Consider the following 22,227-nt stretch of genomic DNA (forward strand, 5'->3'; position numbering starts at 1 on the left):
CTGCAACATTAAAATTAACATGCTTGGTACCAAAAATTAAAAGTATAGAAATAGTGTTTTTTTTGGGGGGGGGGGGGGGGGTTTTGGCATAGATTTCATTTTTCTCATAATGCATCAGTAATTTAAGTTCTTAATTTAAGTTCTTACTGATTTCAAATAAAACAACCACATTTTTTTTAACAGTAAATCCTACATAATCCTTACAAGATAACAATGTATATATCTGCTTTATAATTTTTTTTCCAACAAATAATTTAAAATAGAAAAAGGAGACTAAACTGTTAAATAGTGCTTATACAGGTTGAAATGAATGGGTTAAGTAGTAAAATAAGACATGCCCTGGTTAATTAAGTGTTAACTCACTCCCTGTGCACACAAACCAGGGGCAGTGAAATACAATTCAAGGATATCCGGCAACGAAAAAAGTTTTCGGCCGAGGTCCAAATCACAAGTCTGTGCCATGAAAGATTGTACGTGTCCACGTTCCTTTTTTTTTTTTAAAACAAGCGGCGCTCTGGCGCTTTTCTTACCATTTCCTCCACACACACTGGTAATACTCTGTAAATTGTAAAAATGTCCCCAACAGTGTTCCCCCTACCACAGTAGGGGGAACACAACAGACTACAGACTACCCCCATAAACCAGTTGCCACCGTCAGAGTACCCTCTTATATTAGGTGACCCCATGAGTGTGCCCCCTAACATCAGGTTTCTTCATCAGAAGGCTCCCTTACATCCGGTGTCTCCCATCAGTGTGCCCCCTTACATTATGTGCCGTCATCAGAGTGCCCCTTTACATCAGGTGTGCCCATCAAAGTGCTCCTTTACATTAGGTGCCCCCATCAGACTGCCTCTATACATCAGATGTCCCCATCAGCGTGCTCCCTTAACATAATGTACCTATAAGCATGCCCCTTTAACAAAATGTGCCCATCACTGTGCCCCCACTAACATATGTGCCCATCAGAGTGCCCCTTGATATAAAATGTGCCTAGTGTGCCACATAACATAAGGGGCACGCTGATGGGCACATTTTATGTTAAGGGGCACTCTCATGGGCAGATTTTATGTTAAGGGGAACTCTGACGGGCACATTTTATGTTAAGGGGCATGCTGAAGAGCACAACAAATATGCCCATCCGTGTGCCCCTTATTTTATGTTAGGGGCACTCTGATGGGCATATTTTGTTGTACCCATGAGAGTGAACCTTATAATCAATGTGCCCATCAGAGTGCCCCTTTAAACACCCAACATACCTTGTGGTAGGCAGGGATCATGAGGTAACAAGCTGCAGGGGACGAGAGCTGCGCTGGGAGTGTTGCTGAAGGGGCACACATAGCACAATACCTCGCAGCTCCCGGCTCTTACTCGGTCATCACCCCTGCGATAACAAACAGCAGGGGCCAGGGGTGTGCACGTGACATCATGGCTCCGGCCTGGGAGCTGCGAGATAGAAAGCAGCTGGGGGCAGGGCGCACAGGTGATGCGATTGGTTGCAGGGCACCCGCAGTCCCAGCAACCAATGACTACTGAGCGGAGCAGTGGGGATGTGGAGCTGTACACTGGCGGCCTGACTGTCCGGATAGGATCGTTGCTCGGTCCGTGTTCGGACCGCGGGCTGCCATTTAGCGACTGCTGCAATAAACCTTCCTCTGTCAGCTGCCACGCCTGCTTTGCTGCCTTGAGGGAAGAGAGAGATTCAGTCGGTCACGTGAGCGCCGAGCTGCGATATAATAAAGTAGCAGCTCACTTTCAAAATGCAGTGAGTGAACTTGGCAAAACATTAATTTTGGTATTTCCGGGGGGGGGGGGTGTTTCGGGTAATAGTGCCCATCATTGTTGTTCCTGGGGGGGGGGGGGGGGGGGGGAGCTCCATAGAGATGTAAAATCCTTTTCTTTGAAGTACATCACAGGACACAGAGCCAGTAGTTACTATGTGGGTTATAGGCCACCTTCAGGTGATGGACACTGGTACGCCCTAAATTAAAAAGTGCCCTCCCTATATAACCCCTCCCACTGGTGGGAGTACCTCAGTTTTGTAGCAAAGCAATACATGTGTATACCAAAGGAGGGAGGGACCTCTGTGTCCTGTGATGTACTTCAAGGAAAAGGATTTTACATGTAAGCTGTTAAAAAAATCCTATTTTCTTATTGTACATCACGGGACACAGAGCCATAGAAGTTACTATGTGGGATGTCCCCTAGCAATGCCAACTGAAGGGAGGGAGACACATTAGTAGGGCACCAAGAGACTAGAGGACGCATACTGCAGCACACTGTGCCCAAAGGCGATATCCTCATGATCTTTTACAACTACTTGTTAGAATCTGGTAAATGTATGGACTGAAGACCTGGACTGAGCCTTGCAGATCTGAGCCATGGAGGCTTGGTGATGCACTGCACAAGAAGCACTAACAGCCCTGGTGGAGTGCACTTTAATATGAAAAGGAGGAATTTTCCTCTTTAAACCATAAGCTTGAACAATCACTTGACAAATCCATTTAGAAATAGAAGATTTTGATGCTGCCGGTCCTCTTTTAGGACCGTCTGGCAACACAAACAAAACATCTGTTTTATGAATCTGAGTGGACACTTTCAAATAGACCTTGACCGCTCTCACCACATCAAGAGAATGTAGTGACCTCTCTTCCTCAGAACAAGGTTCTGAAAAAAATGAAGGCAGAACAATATCCTGGTTTAAATGAAAACCTGACACTACCTTCGGTAGGAATGTAGGATGAGGCCGCAATAGAACCTTATCCTTATGAATAATCAAATATGGCTCTTTACAAGAAAGAGCAGACAACTCTGATACTCTTCCCACAGAAGATATGGCAACCAAGAAAATTATTTTTCCTTGTCAAGAGGACCAAGGGAATATCTCATATTGGCCCAAAAGGCTGCTTTTGTAAAGCCAACAGGACTAAATTTAGGTCCCAAGGGTTCAGGGGTGACGCGACTGGAGGATTACCCCCTGAATAAAGTTATGAACCAGAGTGTGTGAAACAAGTGGTTGTTTGAAAAAACACTGATAAAGCCGACATCTGGCCTTGCCAATACTCAAGGTTAGCTTCATTTCTAATCCTATCTGTAGGAATTCAAGGATCCTACCTATGACATATTTCCTGGGGTGCCAACCCCTGGATTTACACCAGGAGACATATGCCTTCCATACTCTATAGTATATGACTCTGGAGGCCGGCTTCCTAGCATTAACCAAGTAGAAACTACTAAAGCTAACACCCCACGATCTTTTAGAATGTGGGTCTCAATAGCCAAACTGCTAAATTTAGCGTTTGTAAGGTAGGATGGAATACCGGAGCTTGCGAGAGAAGGTCTGACCATAGCGGCAGGGTCCAAGGGTCCCCTACCGCCATTTTTACGATTTCGGCAAACCAAGATCTCCTGGGCCACAAGAATCACCTCCTTCCCTTCTTGCTTGATCCTGCGAGAAGGTGTGGAAGTAGCAGAACAGGAGGGAACGCATAGATCAGTGAAAAACTGATCCCACGGAAAAAAGGTATCTGTTCCGTATGCCATCGGATCCCTTTGTCCTTGACACAAAGTTGCCGATCTTGTTGAACCTGGACGCAAACAGATCCACGTCCGGAACTCCCCATTTTTGGCATATTGACAGAAAGATGTCAAGGTGCAAGGACCATTCTCCCGGGAACAACTGTTGGCGACTCAAGTAGTCCGCCTGTCAATTCTCTCTTCTTGGAATGAAAATTGCTGATAGGCAAGGAATGTTGTTTTCCCAAGATAGAATATGATTCACTTCTCTCTGGGCTGCATGACTTCTTGTGCCCCCTTGGTGATTGATATGGGCCACAGCTGTGGCATTGTCAGATTGGATATTGACAGGACAAATCCGTAGTCTAAGCGTCCAGGCCTCCAGGGCCAGGTGTACTGCCCGAATCTCTAGAATATTGATGAGCAAGGTCAGCTCTGATTTGGACCATTTCCCTTGGACAGATGCTTCTTCCAGGACTGCTCCCCAGCCCAGAAGGCTGGCACCTGTTATTACCACTTTCCAGGTAACTAGTAGAAAGGATTTTTTGAAGATTTTTGGATATTAACCACCAATTGAGGCTCTGACGCACCTTGGGGAGGGGGGGGGGTTGGGGGGGGGTCAACGCTTTGGGAATTCCAGAGCTTGGACCTTCTTGTCCAAGATGACAGGATACTGTTTTGCAGCAGTCTTGAATGAAACTGCGCATAAGGAATGGCCTTGAAAGAAGCCACCATCTTTCCCAACAATTTTATGCAAAGTCGAATAGAAGGATTCTTCTTTTTTTTGATCAACTGAATCAGTTCGATTATGGAACTGATCCTTTCCTGGGGCAAAAACATCCTCTTCTGAGCTGTATCTATGATCAGCCCCAAGTACTGGAATCTCCTTGATGGTTTTAAGGAGGATTTTTCTAGGTTGAGAATCCAACCTAGGTATTCCAGGTAGCTGACTGGTGACCAAACTTTGGTTTTAAGCGGGCTACCGATTGATCTATGGAGAGTAGATTGTCCTAGTAGGCTAGTAGCGTTATACCTTGAGCCCCTAATCTGGCCAAAGGAGGAGACAGGTGACTCCATGCGAAAAGAACGGATATTCAAAAACCGGTTTGGCTTTGGAAACGTGAAAAGGTTTGAATAAAAACCCTAATCCTTGCGATTCCAAGGGAAGCACCCATATCACTCTTTGAGACAAGAAATGATCCAAAGCTAGAAAGAGAGACTTCTTTTTTCACTGGATCTCTGGGAACGTTTGATCTGAGAAAACGAGGAGACGGGAACCCTCAGAACTCTAGTTTGTAACCTAGAGAAATTGAGGAAGCCACCCGTCTGTCTTGACATTGTTCCTGCCAGACCCTGTAGAAAACTGTAGAAGCCTTCCCCCCCACTCTTGAGCGAGTGGGGGTACCCCTTCATAAAGAGGCATTAATATTTTGTTTTGTGGGTTTCCTCCTCCAGGTCCTCTTTTGGCCCTGGGACTGACCCTGAGGTTTACCTCATGAACCTGACGGTGGAGGCCGTCATGACTGCCTGGAGGCTAAATGCCCCTGGCACCGGAGAAGAAGCATGTTTGAAACTTCTTTTTAACCAGTAAAAGGGAACTTATCCCACTAGAAATTCTTTGGATATACCTATGCAGATCGTCTAAAATAACCATTCACCATGAAATGGGAAACTGGCCAAGCGCTTTTGCATGGTGCTTTGGCTGACCAATTTTTCAACCATAGGATTCTATGCACATGTACCAGCCCTAGCATGAGCCTTGGGGCCTGGAGAATAGAATCTTTCATAGCGTCTACTGTAAAACACAACGCTTCCGATATCCCGGCCAAATCTTGGGCCTGCTGATCAGGAATAATCTTGTTCTACTAATAATCTACTTCCATAAACTGGTCCTTTAAGGACTGAGATACTATGATCGCTGCCAGCGCAGGCTGAACCTGCGAGCAAAATATAGCTTTTAAAAAGGAATTCAAACTTATCTGTTGGATCCTTTAGCATATGAGCATTGTCTACTGGGCAAGTCAGGTACAGAGGATATAGCAGTGTCAACTGCTGGAAATCCCTATTTCTTATAGAACTCTTCCTCTATAGGATAAAGTATTGAAAACTTTTTTGGAGGAAAAAACTGTTTATCTGGGTGCTCCCACTCAGAATATATAAGCTTTTTTAGCCATGAATGGATCGGAAAAACATTAACAGATTGAGGGGACTTTAGTGAGTGAACCCAAACCAGAAGTGGGCTCATTGATTGACTGCGCTTACTGGCAGTAAAAATGTGGAGCGGACCAATTCAGTGAGAGATAGTACCAACCACCTTTCCTGCGAACCTGATCCTTTCATATTAGGTTCTTCGGACATCAGCCTCTTCCTGGTTCCTTGAGAGAAATTCGTCGTCTCTCGCCCCTTGATCCTCAGCATGAGGGTCCTGAGCAATGGACGGGGACCTGTTTATGCTTAGACCCAATCTAGGATGCGATTAAAGCATCCATTTTTTGCTCCAAACTTAGAATAGTTGAAGAAAAAAAAAAAAAAAAAAAAAAAACTCCTTAGTCATATATACAGGGGCTGCAATGCTAAAACCAGCTTCAACACTTGCCCCTCCAGATGGCTCTTTCTGACCAGCCATATTACTCTCAGGAGGGGATGCCATCTTTTCTCAGATGGGTCTAGGCTCCCTAGTGACTATAGTCTTTCTAGAGCCCCTTTTTTGAGGTAATTTTAACCTCCCTCCTGACCATAGCCCGATGCACAAAGCAGAGGTACTACCAGAAGGAATACATGCATTGCTTAATAGTCCAGCTCTGCTGCTGCTATTAATGCTCAGCCTGATGCAGAAGTAAATGTGTCAAAGGAATGCCTGTGTCACGAAACCTCATATATACCTTTGCTCCTGTGTCCCTCCGCAGCTTGCCAGCAACAATGGAGCCTTTAAAACACGCATTCCCTGTGCTGGGCGTTGGAGGACGCCAATGCCGCGCTAAGCGCCCAACCCCCCCGTCACTACGGCCCTTCCTCTCTCCTCGCGGGCTCCAATCCCATGGGATCAACAGAAAGAAATGGTGTGTGTGTGGGGGGGGGGGGCTTTTTTTTTTTTTTTTTCTCGAAGCGCTCCTTCCCTGAAGAAAAAAAAAAAAAGAAAAAACAGCACGGGGGGGGGGGGGGGGGTCTGGTGGGGGGGCAAAACCCCTCCAGACTTACCGGAAGTCTGCTGCCGGCTGGAGGAAGAGAAAACTGCTGTTTCCTGGACACATCGTGGGCTCTCTGAGAAGCATGAGACGTAAGTGCTCTATACAGCCCCCAGTGGTGACACATAGGCATGATAACATTTACTAATTAAAGGAGACATTCATAAGAAATTTTTTGAAAATTTCTTAGAAAAACTCCATTTACCTTTCCCGTTGCAGGGTTTTCTGTGGTAAACCAACAGACCCAATATTCACCCTTCACAGTGGGTTCCGTTAAACCTTCAGGAGCTGGGGATCCTCGAAGGAACCCACAATCCTGGACCTGTAATAGCACCACCGCCAGTAAAACTTTATGGCCTTACTACCAAAAAGAACTGGATTCCGGGGTCCAGCTCTCTAAAAAGAGAAGCGTTACAAGCAAGACCTCGTTTCTTCGGATAGCAGGCCCAGGTACCATTCAATTCGGCCAAAAAGACACTTTGAATGGATCCAGCTGCATGGCTAGCCCCAGCAAGGAGCTCAGCACAGCATATCTTTACTTGTGACCAACACCTTAGACACTGGCGAAAAAACTGAGGTACTCCCACCAGTGGGAGGGGTTATATAGGGAGGGCACCTTTTAATTTAGGGCGTGCCAGTGTCTATCACCTGAAGGTGGCCTATAACCCACATAGTAACTATGGCTCTGTGTCCCGTGATGTACGATAAGAAAGTGCCTCGTCATTGGTGTTCCGTGGGGGGGAATAGTGCCCAGTCATTGGGGTCCTGGGGGGGGGGGGGGGGTCGTGGGATGAATAGTGCCCCGTCATTAGTGTTCTGGGGGGGGGGGGTTGGGGAGATAGTGCCCCATCACTGGTGTCAGTTTGAGGAATACAGACCTCTCCCTTCCACACTCCGGTTGGAGCCGCCACCTCTCCTTGCCACACTCCGGTCCAGTTCCTCCATCCCGCTTTGGTCTGACCCCAGCCCACTCCCCCCCCCCCCTTTTGGGTCTGGTCCCTTGTCCAAAACAAACTCCTTTCCTTTCGCAACCCCCTCTGGCCCGGTTCCTCTCCCACATGCCTTCTCTTCCAAACTCCCTCCCTTCCTACTCCCTCTAACACCTGGTCTCCAAACTAGCCAACTCCCTCCTCACTCTCCAGTACGATCCCCTCTCCCATTCAGGACCAGCCCCCTCACTGCATTGTCAGTAATGAGTGACAAATTTACTTTAGTAGTTATGTTGTGATGCAGTTTGAGTGTAACACTCAGTTTTTTCATTATTATTTGAAATAAATGAAAAAAAAAAAAAAATGGCATTTGTTTTTTTTTTTTATTTTATCCGATCAAAACAATATTTGGCCAACTAATCGATTATGAAATAATAGTTAGTTGCAGCCCTACACTTAGGCCTCTTTTTTTTTACTGAGCTAAAACACAGCCCATTAACTGTAATGCGGTTATGCACAGAGGCGCGTAAACAAGCGCCGTGCATTCTTCAGTAAAAATAAAATTTTGGTCAGTAATTTAAACCTCATGCGTGCAAATGACCATTTACCTACTGCAGATTTAGAGAAAAATTGAGGTAGGTTGAGCAATAGAGTGGTCCTACATCCAACTGATGGAAAAAAAAAAAAAAAGAGGGAAGGAAAAAAAATGATATAAAAATGTAACTTTTTCTTTTGTATTTTCTAAGTCTGCATTACCAATAAATCAATTAGTTGGGCCAATAAACTCCTGCAAGGAGGAACTTTTTTCCATTTACATACTGCAGAACAAGAACGCGAGAATAAGTTTGCGCAAATTTGCACAAACGCATATGCGCGCAAATACATAGGAAAAAAGAAAAAAAAAGTCTGAAAAAAAAAAAAAAAAAGTGGCAAATCGCGTGACTTTCCACCTGAAATAATAACTGAGCGTTTTCAGCTCGTAAAACGCTCATCTCAAAAGTTTAAAATGCCAAACAAGCAAAATCCCATTCATTTAATTAGCCCCGTTCACATCTGAGCGTTCTGTCGCCTGAAGCAAAACGCCTGTAGCTCAAAAAAAGTACATGAGCTTCTTTTTTAGGCAGATTACCGGCATTTTACATTGGTGACCTTTTGACCTCAAAACGCATGTACAAAAACGCTGCAAAAACACCAGAAAACGACACTCAGGTGTGAATGTAGACTAAGTCCTGTGTCTTTATACTGCTCCATTCTTCTACATGAAAACTTCTGACAAGTTCTCCGACAACAGAGATAAAACCAGCCCAAAATTTGTGTCCGGTGGGTGCTATAAATAGATTAGCAGAGAGCTTGTCTATTCACAGCACATTCCTTCCCTTCTTTGCCTATGTGGAGGGGGTGTGTAAGCCTTTCCTCCAATCAGCTGTCACACAGTGTATGCCAAGAATCCACACCCAGTGCTGAACAGGAAGAGAAAATCTCTAACAGGATGTGCACTTTCTAAAGAAAATAGTAAGCTGAAGACAGCAGATATACATGTAAAACGTATGTAGGGAGGTTTCATCTGAGGATGTTCACTTCACTGGGTATATGTGAGGGTTTACATACACTTTTAGGGGAGGAAAAAAAAAAAAAGAAATCACACACACCAACCATACATTAATGAATTAATCAAATTATTGTGCACTCTATTCTATTTAAAGTGTTCGCTAACTAAAAAAACAAAAAAAAAACAAAACCAAACGGATCCTGTTTCCTTAAAGCATGTTATACAGCACAGTGCTTGTGCTGTGTAAATTTGGCCCCTTCTATCACCTAAAAAAACCTGGCTGATCCTGCCTGGCTATGTCTTCCCCTCTCTAAACTGACCACGGTTTATCATGGCTGCTGAGCCCCAACACCGTGGTCAGTTTACGTGCCTCTGTCATCCGCAGCCCTGCTTTGTCCTTCTCTGTTCTCCTCTCTTACGCGACTCCTCGGCGCTCTCTCCTCTTTTCCCCAGCTGACGTCATCAGGAGTGCTTGGCCCCACCCACTGGAGCTGTCAGCCATGCAGAGGAGAGAGCCAAGGAGTCACGTGAGCGCCGGGAGCCGCTCGGATAGAGATTATAATTTTATATACAGTATGCCGATCTGTACCTATATCAGAGTGGCTCCCGGCACCCACGTAACCCTTTGGCTCTCTCCTCTGCCTGGCTGACAGCTCCAGTGGGCGGGACCAAGCACTCCTGATGACATCAGCCAGGGAGGAAGGGAAGAGAGGAGAGAGCCGAGGAGTCACACGAGCCGCTCTGATATAGGTACAGGTTGGCATATTTTTTTAAATAACACAGGCACACATATTGTTATGTTACAGAGGGGGAAGGGAGTTTTTTTTATAGTAGTGGCCTAACAACCACTTTAACAACTTAAGCTCTTTGGATGTACGAAGTACGTCCAAAAAGAGTAAGGGTTAAGCATAGCAGTAACAGCCATCACAAAAAGGAAAATTACCATAACCCCCACTGCACTGCACGCACCCACAAATACAAATGCAAACCCAGGGCGTGCATGTAAACGGCAATCGCACCACATATGTTAGGCATCGCCGCAGATGGCATGAGAGCTATAATTCTAGCACCAGAGGCCACAGTTATCTCTAATCTGGTGAGTAACTGATGATGCGTTTAAAGCGTCGCCTAAGGAGATTTTTGGGTACTATGGTCTTTTGCAATATCACAGGCACACGGAATTTTAAGACTTGCCATGTTTGGTATCCATTTTCCTTAACACAACCCCATATTTTATTTCCTGAAAATATGCATTTGATAAACAGATGAGCAAATATTGTGCAACATGAAAAATTGCTATCTACTAAAACTACTATCTTTTTTATTCTACAAGGCCTCTGCTTTAAAAAAATTAAAAAAATAAAAAAAAAAAAAATGTAATCTCATGGGGCTTTGCCTGCACTGCATGGGTTAACTGCTCGTTTAGTCTGAGGGCACAGGGGAAAGCTGCATTTACCCGGTCCTTAGATCCCCCACTTCCAGCGGTGGACTGTTCCTGTCGTCCTCAAGTCTAGAGAGACGGGGACCAGTCTTGCGCTTGGCGGATTAGGCAAATATATGTCTGCTCTGCAATCTCCTAGCTGAAAACGAGCAGTTAACCTATGCAGTGCAGGCACAGTCCCGCTGCATGGTATAAATAAAAGGATTTTCCTGAGATCTTCAAGAAAATATATAATGTTCTGAAGGTTTTAAGTAATTTTATGGCCAAAAATGCAATTTCACATAGTTGCATAATTTGCGATGCTGGAAAAAAATAAATAAATATCGCCACTAGCCCATCTAGTTCAACCACCAAGGTGTGCACAAATGGAAAAAAAATGCTCTAGAAGTATTGGTAGTTAAACAAGTGAAAATATTTGGTCAGCTGGTCCATTTAGTTGGAGGACAAATGACTAATTATTATGCAAGCATGTTTGTTATTTTGAGAAGCTGATAATTTTTGCCTTACCCTTTTTCTTAGGCTATCAAGTATACCTAGATAATTATATATATATAAAGATGTTCTACGTGCCCACCTATCAAAACATCACTCCGCGCCAAGTACACCATCACCAACAGTATAAAGCAGCACCAATAAACTTTTGTGCTAATGATCAGCAGCTACTTCAAAAATAGATTACAATTAAAAGCAATATGATATTTTTATAAAGTAAAGATAAAAAGTCTTTCAGTATTGCAGCAGCGCTTAATGTCCAGATCGCTGGGACACTTTTTCATATATAGTCCTTTATTAGAGCGTTCGTCGTATGGAGCTGCACCGCTTCCTGATTCCTCCCTAGTCTGTGGAGCGTAAGCGTCACTTCCGGTAGGTCACGACCTTGACGCGTTTAGTCACTTCCGGACTTCGTCTGAGGGCGTGAACTACCAGATGAAAGGGCGATACTTATACCAGTGACAGGTCTAGCAGCCAATCAGAGGAGCCAAAACGTCAACGGGGACAAAGACTCACGCCCATATGTAAGTTACTGTCAGCAATGAGCGAAACAGCATCTCCCACGTATGTGCCCCTATGGTTTGCTTGGCGCTAGACAAGCACTTTACCAGACTGAAATGGAAGTTGGCAAAAAGAAAAATGACATACGAACTAAATACATAAAATAAATACATAGGTTGAGCATTTATTTATGTATTTAGTTCGTATGTCATTTTTCTTTTTGTCAACTTCCATCTCAGTCCGGTAAGGTGCTTGTCTAGCGCCAAGCAAACCATAGGCCAAGCGGCCTTTCATCTGGTAGTTCACGCCCTCAGACGAAGTCCAGAAGTGACGAAACGCGTCAGTGTCGTGAACTACCGGAAGTGATGCTTGCGCTCCACAGACTAGGGAGGAATCAGGAAGCGGTGCAGCTCCATACGACAAACGCTCCTAATACCCACCCGATTTTGGATACGCAACAGGCACAGTGCACTTTCTTATTTGCTCATTTTATAATACTCTTTGGTACACTTGTTTCTTATTGGGGGGTATCTGGATGTTTTAAATAAAGTGTTTTAGCAATATCACACTATGTGGACATTCCATTTCTCCCACATATTTTATTGGAGCTACCGAGGGCAATGCTGGCATCTGGTGGTCGTTTGAGAATCGGTGCAGACCTATTAATACCATTTAAAGCTGATACTTGCTGAATTTCTGGTGAGTGCAATTCCATTAGGGGTTCTCTGCACGTGGTGTTATGCTTGGTGGAAGAAATACCTGAATTCACAGAGCACATAGGATCCTCACCGTATTATCTGTTTCATATAAAAGCACTATATATGAAAAAGTGTCCCGGCGATCTGGATATCAAGTATATCTAGTTGGTAGAATTTCTGTCTTCTATCTGCCTAGATACATTCTCAAGGTTTATAGTTTTTCTGAAATAATACTTACTAACACGTTTGTCAACAAGCAAATATGGAAACTTGAGGATCTCCAATAACGGCACCCGGACATTGCTCTCAAAACTGCAGTCACTGTAGCCATGAAGTTGTTTCTCTCCATCTTCTTCAACTAAGTAGAGCTCATCATCATCCTCAATCTCTTCCCGCATTGCGTTCTCCAACTGTGCAATAAGCCGTGAGGTTTCCAAGGTCCACAGAGACTGATAAAATCAAAGATATAGCAACAGAAGAAAATATACCTCATCAAACATTTGGCTTAATCAGTTAGTAAGATTATTACAACAATGCGAGTTCACTGTGGGTGCAAACATTTTAAATATTCATAGATGCAGAGCCCAAATCAGAAGGGCAGGGGTCCCAACCATCTCCTCTCAAATTGCACTCCACTGTGACAGATTCTTCCTGCCTCCTCTCGTAGTCCTCTACATTTTCACTGATCTTTACTGCCTCTTCGTACACCGCCTTACATGATCACCAATTCCTGTTGCTTCCTCTCCCAATCTGTTCTGACATTTTTGATCCCTACTGTCTCCTCTCCCCATTATGTTCTGCCATCACTGAATCGCCATGCCTCCTCTCCCATCCATTTCTACCATTAATGATCACATCTGTCTCCTTTCACATCTTGTTCTGCCATCGCCAATCCTCACGGTCTCTTTCTCCATTATATTTTGCCACCATTGATCCCTGCTACCTTCTCTCCTATGGGGTTTTGCTGTCACTGATCCTCGCTGCTTCCACTCCCATACTGCTATGCAGCTTCTGATTCTCGTTGTCTTCTCTCTTGTCCTGCTGTTACAGATTTCCACTGCCTTCTTTGCTATCCTGTTCCGCCAATTTGAAATTCAACTGCTTCTCCTGCCATCCTTTTCTATCATCACTGGGCCCTGTTGCCTCCTCTCTCATCCTGATTTGTCATCACCAATCCCCACTGCCTCACAGTCCCATCCTGTTCCTTCAAAGATTGCAGCTGCAAACCTCTCCCACCCTGTTTCACCACCTTATTCTACCATTATCTCCACAGACTCCACTTGAATCCTGTTTTAAAGTCATTAACCATCCTGCTGCTTCCCCCATCCCTTTATGCCACTTCTGAACCCCACTCCCTCCTCTTCTCTCCTGCTTTGCCATCACTGATCTCCACTCACTGTTCTCCTATCCTGTTTTGCTGCCATTGATCCTTGTGACTTTCTCTCCAATCCGGTCCTGCTGCCACTGATCCCAACAACATACTCTCCTATCCATTCTTGCTGTCACTGATCCCAGCTACCATTGCTTCAATTCTTTTTTCTCATCACGTATCCCCACTACCTTCTCTCCCATCACCGATACCAGCTGCCTCCTACCCAATCCTGGTACACTAACAAATTCTAGCTGCCTTACCACCCCATTCTTCCATCTTCAATAGAGGACTCTCACTCCACTATAACCAAACCCTGCTGCCTCATCTCACAGTCCAATCCACCACTGCAGATTCTTACTGGTCCTCATATCCTTTTCTGTGGGGCATAGTTGCTGCTCCATCTACTGCCATAAAACTCATCTCTGTTGTCTCCTCTCCCATCCGGTTTTGCATCACAATCCTTGTTTCTTTCTCTACCATCCTGCATTGCCTTCACTAATCACCACTGCTTCCTCTCCTTTCCTGCTGCAATCACAGATCCCCACTACCTCCTCTCCTATTCTGACATTGTCGATACTTGCTGCCTCCCCTTTGGTCCATTTCTACAGATTCAAACTGCCTTAGCCTAAATGTCACATACTTCTAGCACTGATCGCTGCTAACCTATGCAATAACTCACTCCACTATAACCAATCCCTGCAGCATCATGCTACAATCTGCTCCAAAACTAGTTAAACACTGGTCCCCTTACATCCCATTCTGTCATAACTGGTCCACTTCCTCTCCAATTATGCCCCACTGTCACCGATTTTTGTTGCCTCCTCTTTCATATGGTTTTGCCATCCCTGCAGTCTCCTCTCCTTTTCAGTTCTAATTGCTAATCTCCACAGCCTCATCTACAAGTTTGATTTGCAGTCACGGACCACAGTACCTCCTCTCCAATCTTGTTCTACCATCATTAATGCCCACTGCCTCCTCTACTATTCTGCGTTGAGGTCATTGACTTCTCTCCCAACCTATCTCATGCCAAAGAACTCTTTTGCCTTCTCTCCCATTCTGTTCTGCCAAATCTGATCTTTGCCGCCTCCCTCCCCTATCATGGTCCACTAGTATATTCTTGCTACTTTGCCTCACATTCCTTACTAAAAATTACTGGTCTTCCTATATCCAATACTTTCATCATTGGTCCGCCTCCTTTCCAACTCTGCTCCACAGACACCAATTTCTTCAGCTTCTCACCCAACCTACTTCACCATTACTGATCTCTGCTGTCCCCTATACAAAGAGGTTCTGCATTCACTAATCACACTGCTACCTCTTCTATCTTCTGATCCCTGCTCCTTCTGTCCCGTTCTGCAATCACTCATCTCTGCTGTCTCCTCTCCAATCCTGCTGTACCATCAAACTTTTGCTGCCATCTCTCCCTGTCCCACCGCTGCAAATTGCTGCTGCCTTCTCTTCTATCCAGTTGTCTCCTAATTCAATATTTTCTGCACTCACTGATCCGTACTACCTCCTCATCCATTTTGTTCAGACATAGCTAATCCCTGCACAGCCTCCTCTCCAATGTTGGTCCATTAATAGATTTGAGCTGCATTACCCCATGATCTCTGATCATCAATAACTTGTGTAATCTCATTCCACTACGTAAAACCAATCCCTGCTACATTGATTGAAATTCGCTCCAAAACGAATGATAGTTTCTGGCCCCCCTACAACCCATTGTCATCACGGTTCTGCTGTCATTCATCTCCACTGCCTCCTCTCCAATCCTGGTTTGCATTAACTGATCACGTTGCCTCCTGTCCCATCCGGTTCTGGCCTTCATAATCCTTGCTGCCTCCTCTCACATCCCGATCTGCCATTATCGTTCCCTGTGCTCTCCTCCCCAATCCTGGTTTTGCCATCAATTATCTCCATGGCTGCCAATGCGGATCTCCACTGCCTCCTCTCCAATCCTGTTCTACCATCAATGAACTCGGATGCCTTCTCTCCCAAGCTGGTCTGTCATTACCAATCTCCACTGCCTCCTGTTCCATCATTGGTGATCATAGCCGACTTCTCTACCAGCCTGTTCCGCTATCAATTTCACCTGGCTACTTTCCAACCTGGTCTGCATTCACGGATCATACTGCCTCCTTTCCTGCCATCAAAAATCCCCACTGCCTCCACTCCAATCCTGTCCCTCCAATCCTGCTCTACACAAACTGACCATGCTGGTTCCTCTCCCACCTGTTCTAACATCACCAATTCCAGCTCCCTCCTCTCTGATCCTCCTGTTCTGTTATCACCATCTTCTTTTGCTTCCTCTCCCATCCTGTTTTGCCATCACTGATCTCTGCTGCCTCCACTCCAAACCTTTTCTGCCATCACAGATTTCCAATCCTAGTTCACTGTAAGATTCTAGCTGCCTTATCTCATGTGCTATTTTTCCATCCTTGATCCCACTACTTCATGTAAAATCTCACTCCACTAAAATACCTTCTGCATCTTCTCACAATCCACTCCACCACTGATACTTGGTAGTCCCCTTACATCCCATTTTCTTATCACTGGTCCTCCTTTCCAACTCCTCTCCACCATCACCAAATGTCCAATCTCCTCTCTCACCTTGTTCCACCAACAGTAATCCCTGCTGCCTCCTCTCTCATCCTGTTCTGATTTTTAACCCCCACTGTATTCTCCCATCCTGTTCTGAAATCACAAATCCCTGCTCCCTCCTGTTCTATTCCATTTAGCAATCACTGATCCTGGCCGCTTCCTCTTACCCGGTTCTGCTCTGATCCATGCTGCTTCCTCTATTTTTGCTGCCTTCGCTCTTATCCTGTTTTGCTACTTCTGATCCCAGCTGCCTTCTCTCCAATCACCATCACTGAACCCTTTTCAACCATGCCAGTCTGTTGTAGTCGTCACCATCAATCATTACTGCCTCCCATCACATCCTGTACTACTGTCGATCACAGCTCCCCCCCCCCCTTTCCCAGCCTGTCTTTCTCTGCACACTGACCATGCCACCATCTCTGATTTTGTCCTGCTTATTTCCTTTGCTTCCTCTCATATCCCATTTTGCCATCACCTATCCTTGTTGCTCTCTCTTCAACCTTGTCCTGCCATCACTGATCCTTTATGCCTCCTATCTGGACATCACCGATATCTGCTTCTCCTCTCCAACCCCGGTGCACTGTACCAGATTTAAACTGCCTAACCTCAAGTCCCCTTCTATCATCTCTGATCCCCACTACCCCATGTAATAGCTCACTCCACTATAACTAAACCAAGGAGTTCCTATACTGTCCTGCCATCACGGATCACCGCCTACCTCCTCTCCAATCCTACTTTGCAGGCACGGATCCTCACTAATTTCTCTCCTAGCCTGCCAATTCAGATCACTATGTGATCTCCCTTCCATTTTTGCCATTATCGATTTGCACCATCTCTTTTCACATCCTGTTCTTACAACACTGATACCTGCTGCCACCTCTCCAATCCTGGTCCACTAACAGATTATCTGGCATACCTCCCATCCTATCTCTGATCGCTTCAATCTCATTAAATATGTCAATACACTATAACTAATCCCTGCTGCATCCACTCCACCGCTACTGATACTTTTTGGTCACTTTACATCCCATCATCACTGGTCATCCTCCTCTCCAACTCTGCTCCATCGTCACAAATTCACCTCTCCCACCCTGCTCTGCCAACCTCCACCCCTTAAACCGTACTGCACTGCGACTTATTCCCACCATTTCCTGTCATGTCCCATCTTGCCGTCGCTGATCTCGGTTACTTAATCTCCCATCCTGTTCTGGAGTCACTAACCATGCTTCCTCCTCTCCCATGTTCTACTATTATTGATCTCCCTGCCTCCTCTCCCTTCAAAACTGACCCTTGCCAATTCACTCCTTCTCTCCCATCACCGATCCCTGCTTTGCCGATTTTGACCACCAATGCCTCCTCTCCCATACTGTTCTGCCATCACTGATCTCTGCTCTACAATCCCATTTGGTGTTCATTGACCCTCGCCACTCCTTCCATACTGCTTTCATCACTGATCCCTCCTCTCCTGATTTGCTATCAGTGATCCTCACTACCTCTTCTCCCATCTGGTTCTGCTGTCACTGACTATCCCTGCTTCCTCTCTCACCCTGCCCTGCAGTCACAGATCTCTGCTGCATCCTCTCTCGTCCCATTGACAATGATCTCAGCTGTCCCATCTCCCATCCTGCCATGACTGATCGCCGCTGCCTCCTCTTCAATCCTATTTTGCCATCACTGATCCTCGCTGCTTCATCTCCCATCCTATTCTGTTGTCAATCCCAGACAAACCACACCCCATCCTGTTCTGCCGCCACTGGTCCCTGCTGCCTCCACTCCCATCCTTTCTGCAGTCACTGATCCCCACTGCCTACCCTGAAATCCAGGTCCACTAAAATTGATTCTAGCCGCCTTTCTTCATGCCCCATTCTTCAATATTTGATCCCTGCTACTTCACGTAATATCACACTGCATTATCGCCAATCCCTGCTGCATCACTTTCCAATCCACTAACACAACTGGTATTGGTCCTCTTACATCACCACGCTGTTAAATCCAATTCTGAAGTGTCACCACTTCTCAAACCCCATTCTACCATGACCGATTCCTACTGCTTCACTTGCATCCCAATCTGCCATCACTGATTTCCAATATCTCTTCTCCATCGTACTCGAGTGTCACAGATTCATGCTTTCACCTTTCCAATCCTGCTCAACGGTCATTGATTACCAACACCTTTTTTTTCATCCTGCTTCATCATTATCACTGCTCACACTCTCCCTATCCAGCACCACCATCCCTGATCTTCAACATGTCCTGTTCAATCCATCACTGAGCTCTACTTATCCAGTCTTAAGCCTAGTACACACACACACAATCAGACAAAAAAAAAAAATACAGATTCTGAAAGGATTGTAAGATAATATGATCGTTAGTACACAGCTTTCGAGAGCCGATCGCGACAGTTCATGCGAAGTTACCCAAAGGGACAAACACAAAAATGTTTCTCACGCAATACCAGAACAAACGATTTGCGTTTAATCAGTACAGTATTCGTCCGAAAAAAAACCCCAAAAAACAAACACATGAAAGACCAAGACCACGCATGCTCAGATCGAAAGAACACATTACATCACTTCCGAAGTTGCATTCTGTCGTACGAGAATTTTCGTAAAGTAACCTCAATTTTCGATATGGAACTAGCCTGCAAAAATAAAAGTCGATCATTCTTCTGATATATCCATTGTGTGTACGAGGCTTTACTAGATCATTAACGCTTGCTGCCCCTCTAAGATGCACCACTGATCTCTGCTGCCTTCACTCTCTTCTTTGCTCCTTATATTCCCAGCCAGGCGACAGATTCTGTTGCCGCTTCAATGCTGGTGTGCTCATGACACATGAAGTCTGACACTATCAACTCCACCAACATCATTTATACACCACCCAGTGCTTAACATTTTTCCCAAGTTTGACTATATTTAGGTGGTGAACTGACTTTTTACGAAGAAAATTAATAAAAGCTTTCCCATTTGTGGCATCCAAGAGTGAAGATGAGCTTAGTCAACAGTTATCACACCTCTTGTGTCTCCTTCTCTACCTAAACTCCATTTATGATCCAGGTCTCTTTTCCACAATCTTTATCAGTGGACACGGGATTCCATCTATCACTCCGATTCCTCCCGTGCCTGAAATAAGCATCTTTGCTAGTCTTCAGATAAAAGTGCAATATTGATGGCAAGTGGTAGAAGACCCCATGTCAAAGATGTTACAATGACATTCGCCTACTTTGTATTATAGAACCCCAATAAACGGTATTTTCTTGAGGTCTCGACATCTTCTACCTTGTGAAGCTGCGCAACTTCATCTCTGGCTCTGTGGTATTCCACCACACACTCCATGCAGTAGGAGAGGTCATCATTGGCACCAATGAAATCCTCGTTTTGTAATTCCTTGGCAGCATAGCGCTCAAGCAGTTCTCCTGTGTCAGAGCCCCCAGGTGTGCACCAGCGACAGGTGCTCATTATCCTGTCTGTGAAAGACATTGAAAAGTTTGTTGAGACCCACGAATCCTGCAACATTACCAAATGAAACAGTTAAAAACTGGCCCTAATGCAACATCTATCTGGAAGAGGAAGGACAGGAAGTGCCAGAACACTTCAACAGGGACACAGACAAGAAACAAAACCAAAAGTTTTTTTGTTTTTTTTTTTAGAAGAGTGGGGAAGGATTAGAATTTCTGCCAATGTATGTGACTTCTTGCCCAGGTAAGGCTCATGCCGCCATTTCTTATGCACAGCACAACAAATTAAGGAAAAGCTCCCAAATGAAATTAGAAAAAAAACCCGACAAATAAAACTCTACCCAGACCGTCAAGACTAAAAAAAAAAAAAAAAAAAATTTGGTTTGGAGTCGGGGTATGAGGCTGAAATGCTAAATACACAGATACTAAGGAATGGGTTTACCTGCCTCAGGATTTGTATTTCTGTCCAGTCCTGAGATTCACACAGCTCTGCCACACAGCATCGCCTTGTTTGTCAGGGCGGGGGACCTGATTTGTTCCGGCTGCAGCTAACACTTAGAGCTCATTTACAGCCATGGCCAACATCGCCACCACCTCCGAGGCCCCATTCACATCTAGCAGCTTGAGATCGCAGGCGCAATCACTGCGATTCTGTCCGCCATTCCACATCGCACTGCAATGCTGGCAAAGCGCAGCATGCCCGATCAGGTTCCATTCATTTTTAATGGCACCTAGACGCAGTGCGGTTTTGCCACAATAAATCTCGCTGAAATCGCATTGCACAAAGCTTGTCGCCCAAAAGAGGCTCCTGCTTTTTTTTTTTTTTTTTTTTTTGGGGTGATCGCTCTACAATCACGACACAACTACACCATGTCTAGGTGTCATTGATGGCACCCGAACAAGGGTGCTGCGTTTTTTCCAGCATTGCAGTGCAACTTGGACTTGCGGCGATTGCAAACGGGGCCTGAAAAGCAACGTGCAGTGGACCAATTTTCAGAGGTATTCCATGGACAGCTCAGAGATGATGACGTCTCCTCACCGCACTTAATAACCATGGAAAGAATGCAGCACTGCACAGCAACTACGTGCATTACATGCGGTTGCACTGCAGCCCGTTACTTAACCGCTTGCTGACCGGCGCACGCCGATGTACGTCAGAAGAATGGCACTGGCAGGCAAAAGGGCGTCTTGGGGGATCGAGCTGGATGGATGGACTCCAATTATTCTGTAAACAACGACAAGAAGACTCACCCGATCTTCCCCCTCCTCCCGGGGACCTGTTGGATTGCCTTATAATGAGCTGTAAGCCGATACAGCTGATGCTACTGATAGAACGGGGAGCCCGCACACCATGTGTGCCTCCAGGACGGGATGAGCTCACTGCGTGTGCTGCCAGACATGGAGCCGACACACGAGCGCACTGCAGATGCCAACCCGTGCGGAGCCCTCCGTCTCTTCACCTCAGCAGGGATATGAGTGGACGATCAAATTTCTCTCACATACACCTGTTCCAAAAAAAAAACTCCTGCGACCTATACAGGCTCTCGGCGTCACGTCACTTCCTGTGCGTCTACGTCAGAACACAGCTGACGGCGGGGCTTTACCGCGCGTGCGCGACTTCACCGCGGCTTTACCGCGCGTGCGCAGCCTCTCCTTCCGGTCGAGGAACATTTTAGACTCGAGCGGGCGGGTACGTCAGAACGCAGCTGACGGCGGGGCCTTACTGCGCGTGCGCGACTTCACCGCGGCATTACCGCGCGTGCGCAGCCTCTACTTTCGGTCAAAGAAAATTTTAGACTCGGGCGGGCGGGCGGAGGCGGTGCGAGTACATTATCATTAACGCCTCCAGCCCCACCCCGCCCCTAATACGCCCCTAGCCTGCTCTGGAGAAGGGGGGCGGGCATGGGACAAGGTCAATATGAAATATAGAGCTGCCCCACACCTAGCCTGCTCTGCTGAGGGGGGCGTGCCCATGTCATGTATAGCACAGTCTATATTAATAGGGAAAAGTCGAGAAGCTGCACCGCCCCCGCCCCGCCCCCTGCTCTGGTGAAGGGGGGCGGGGCCTCGTGTGTATATCAATGGCAGGTCGAGAAAAAGTATAGAGCTGTGCCTGTGGGAGGGGCCAAGCCTCTGCATAGAAGACATTCCTCATCAATATGTTCATCCACACTGCATGATGTTCATAATGTGAAGGGCTGTGCAATCTGTTCAGGAAGGAAGACAGCAACCTGACACACGGAGCCTCCGCTTACACAAATCTGTCTGTACAGGCCTGCTCAATACATATACAGGAGGTCAAGGAAAATTGTAGAGCAGTGTACAGTGGCGGCTGGTGCTCAAAAATTTGGGGGGGGGCGCAAACAAACTGAAAAATACTGAAACCACACACCCCCCCCCCCCCCAATCAAATGCAGCCTCACTGTGCCCTTCGTACGCAGTTACTTGTGCCCACCATTTGTGCCCATCATATGCAGCCATTGTGCCCA

At 45.9% G+C, this 22,227-nt stretch overlaps 1 protein-coding gene across 1 annotated transcript in view; it reads right to left on the reverse strand.

Moving 5' to 3' along the window:
• SETX (senataxin) overlaps positions 1-21,373 on the reverse strand; it is a 246,402-nt gene extending 225,029 nt beyond the window's left edge. Inside the window, exons 1-3 of the mRNA XM_073600527.1 lie at positions 20,990-21,373; positions 19,560-19,747; positions 12,547-12,757 (exon numbers count right to left, since the gene is read on the reverse strand). Of these exons, the coding sequence (XP_073456628.1) occupies positions 12,547-12,757; positions 19,560-19,739 (391 nt within the window). The 5' untranslated portion in view covers positions 19,740-19,747; positions 20,990-21,373. The remainder of the gene's footprint in view (positions 1-12,546; positions 12,758-19,559; positions 19,748-20,989) is intronic.
• Between the last annotated feature and the right edge of the window lie 854 nt (positions 21,374-22,227).

This window comes from Aquarana catesbeiana, linkage group LG09, assembly GCF_042186555.1.
Source record: "Aquarana catesbeiana isolate 2022-GZ linkage group LG09, ASM4218655v1, whole genome shotgun sequence".
NCBI lineage: Eukaryota > Metazoa > Chordata > Amphibia > Anura > Ranidae > Aquarana > Aquarana catesbeiana.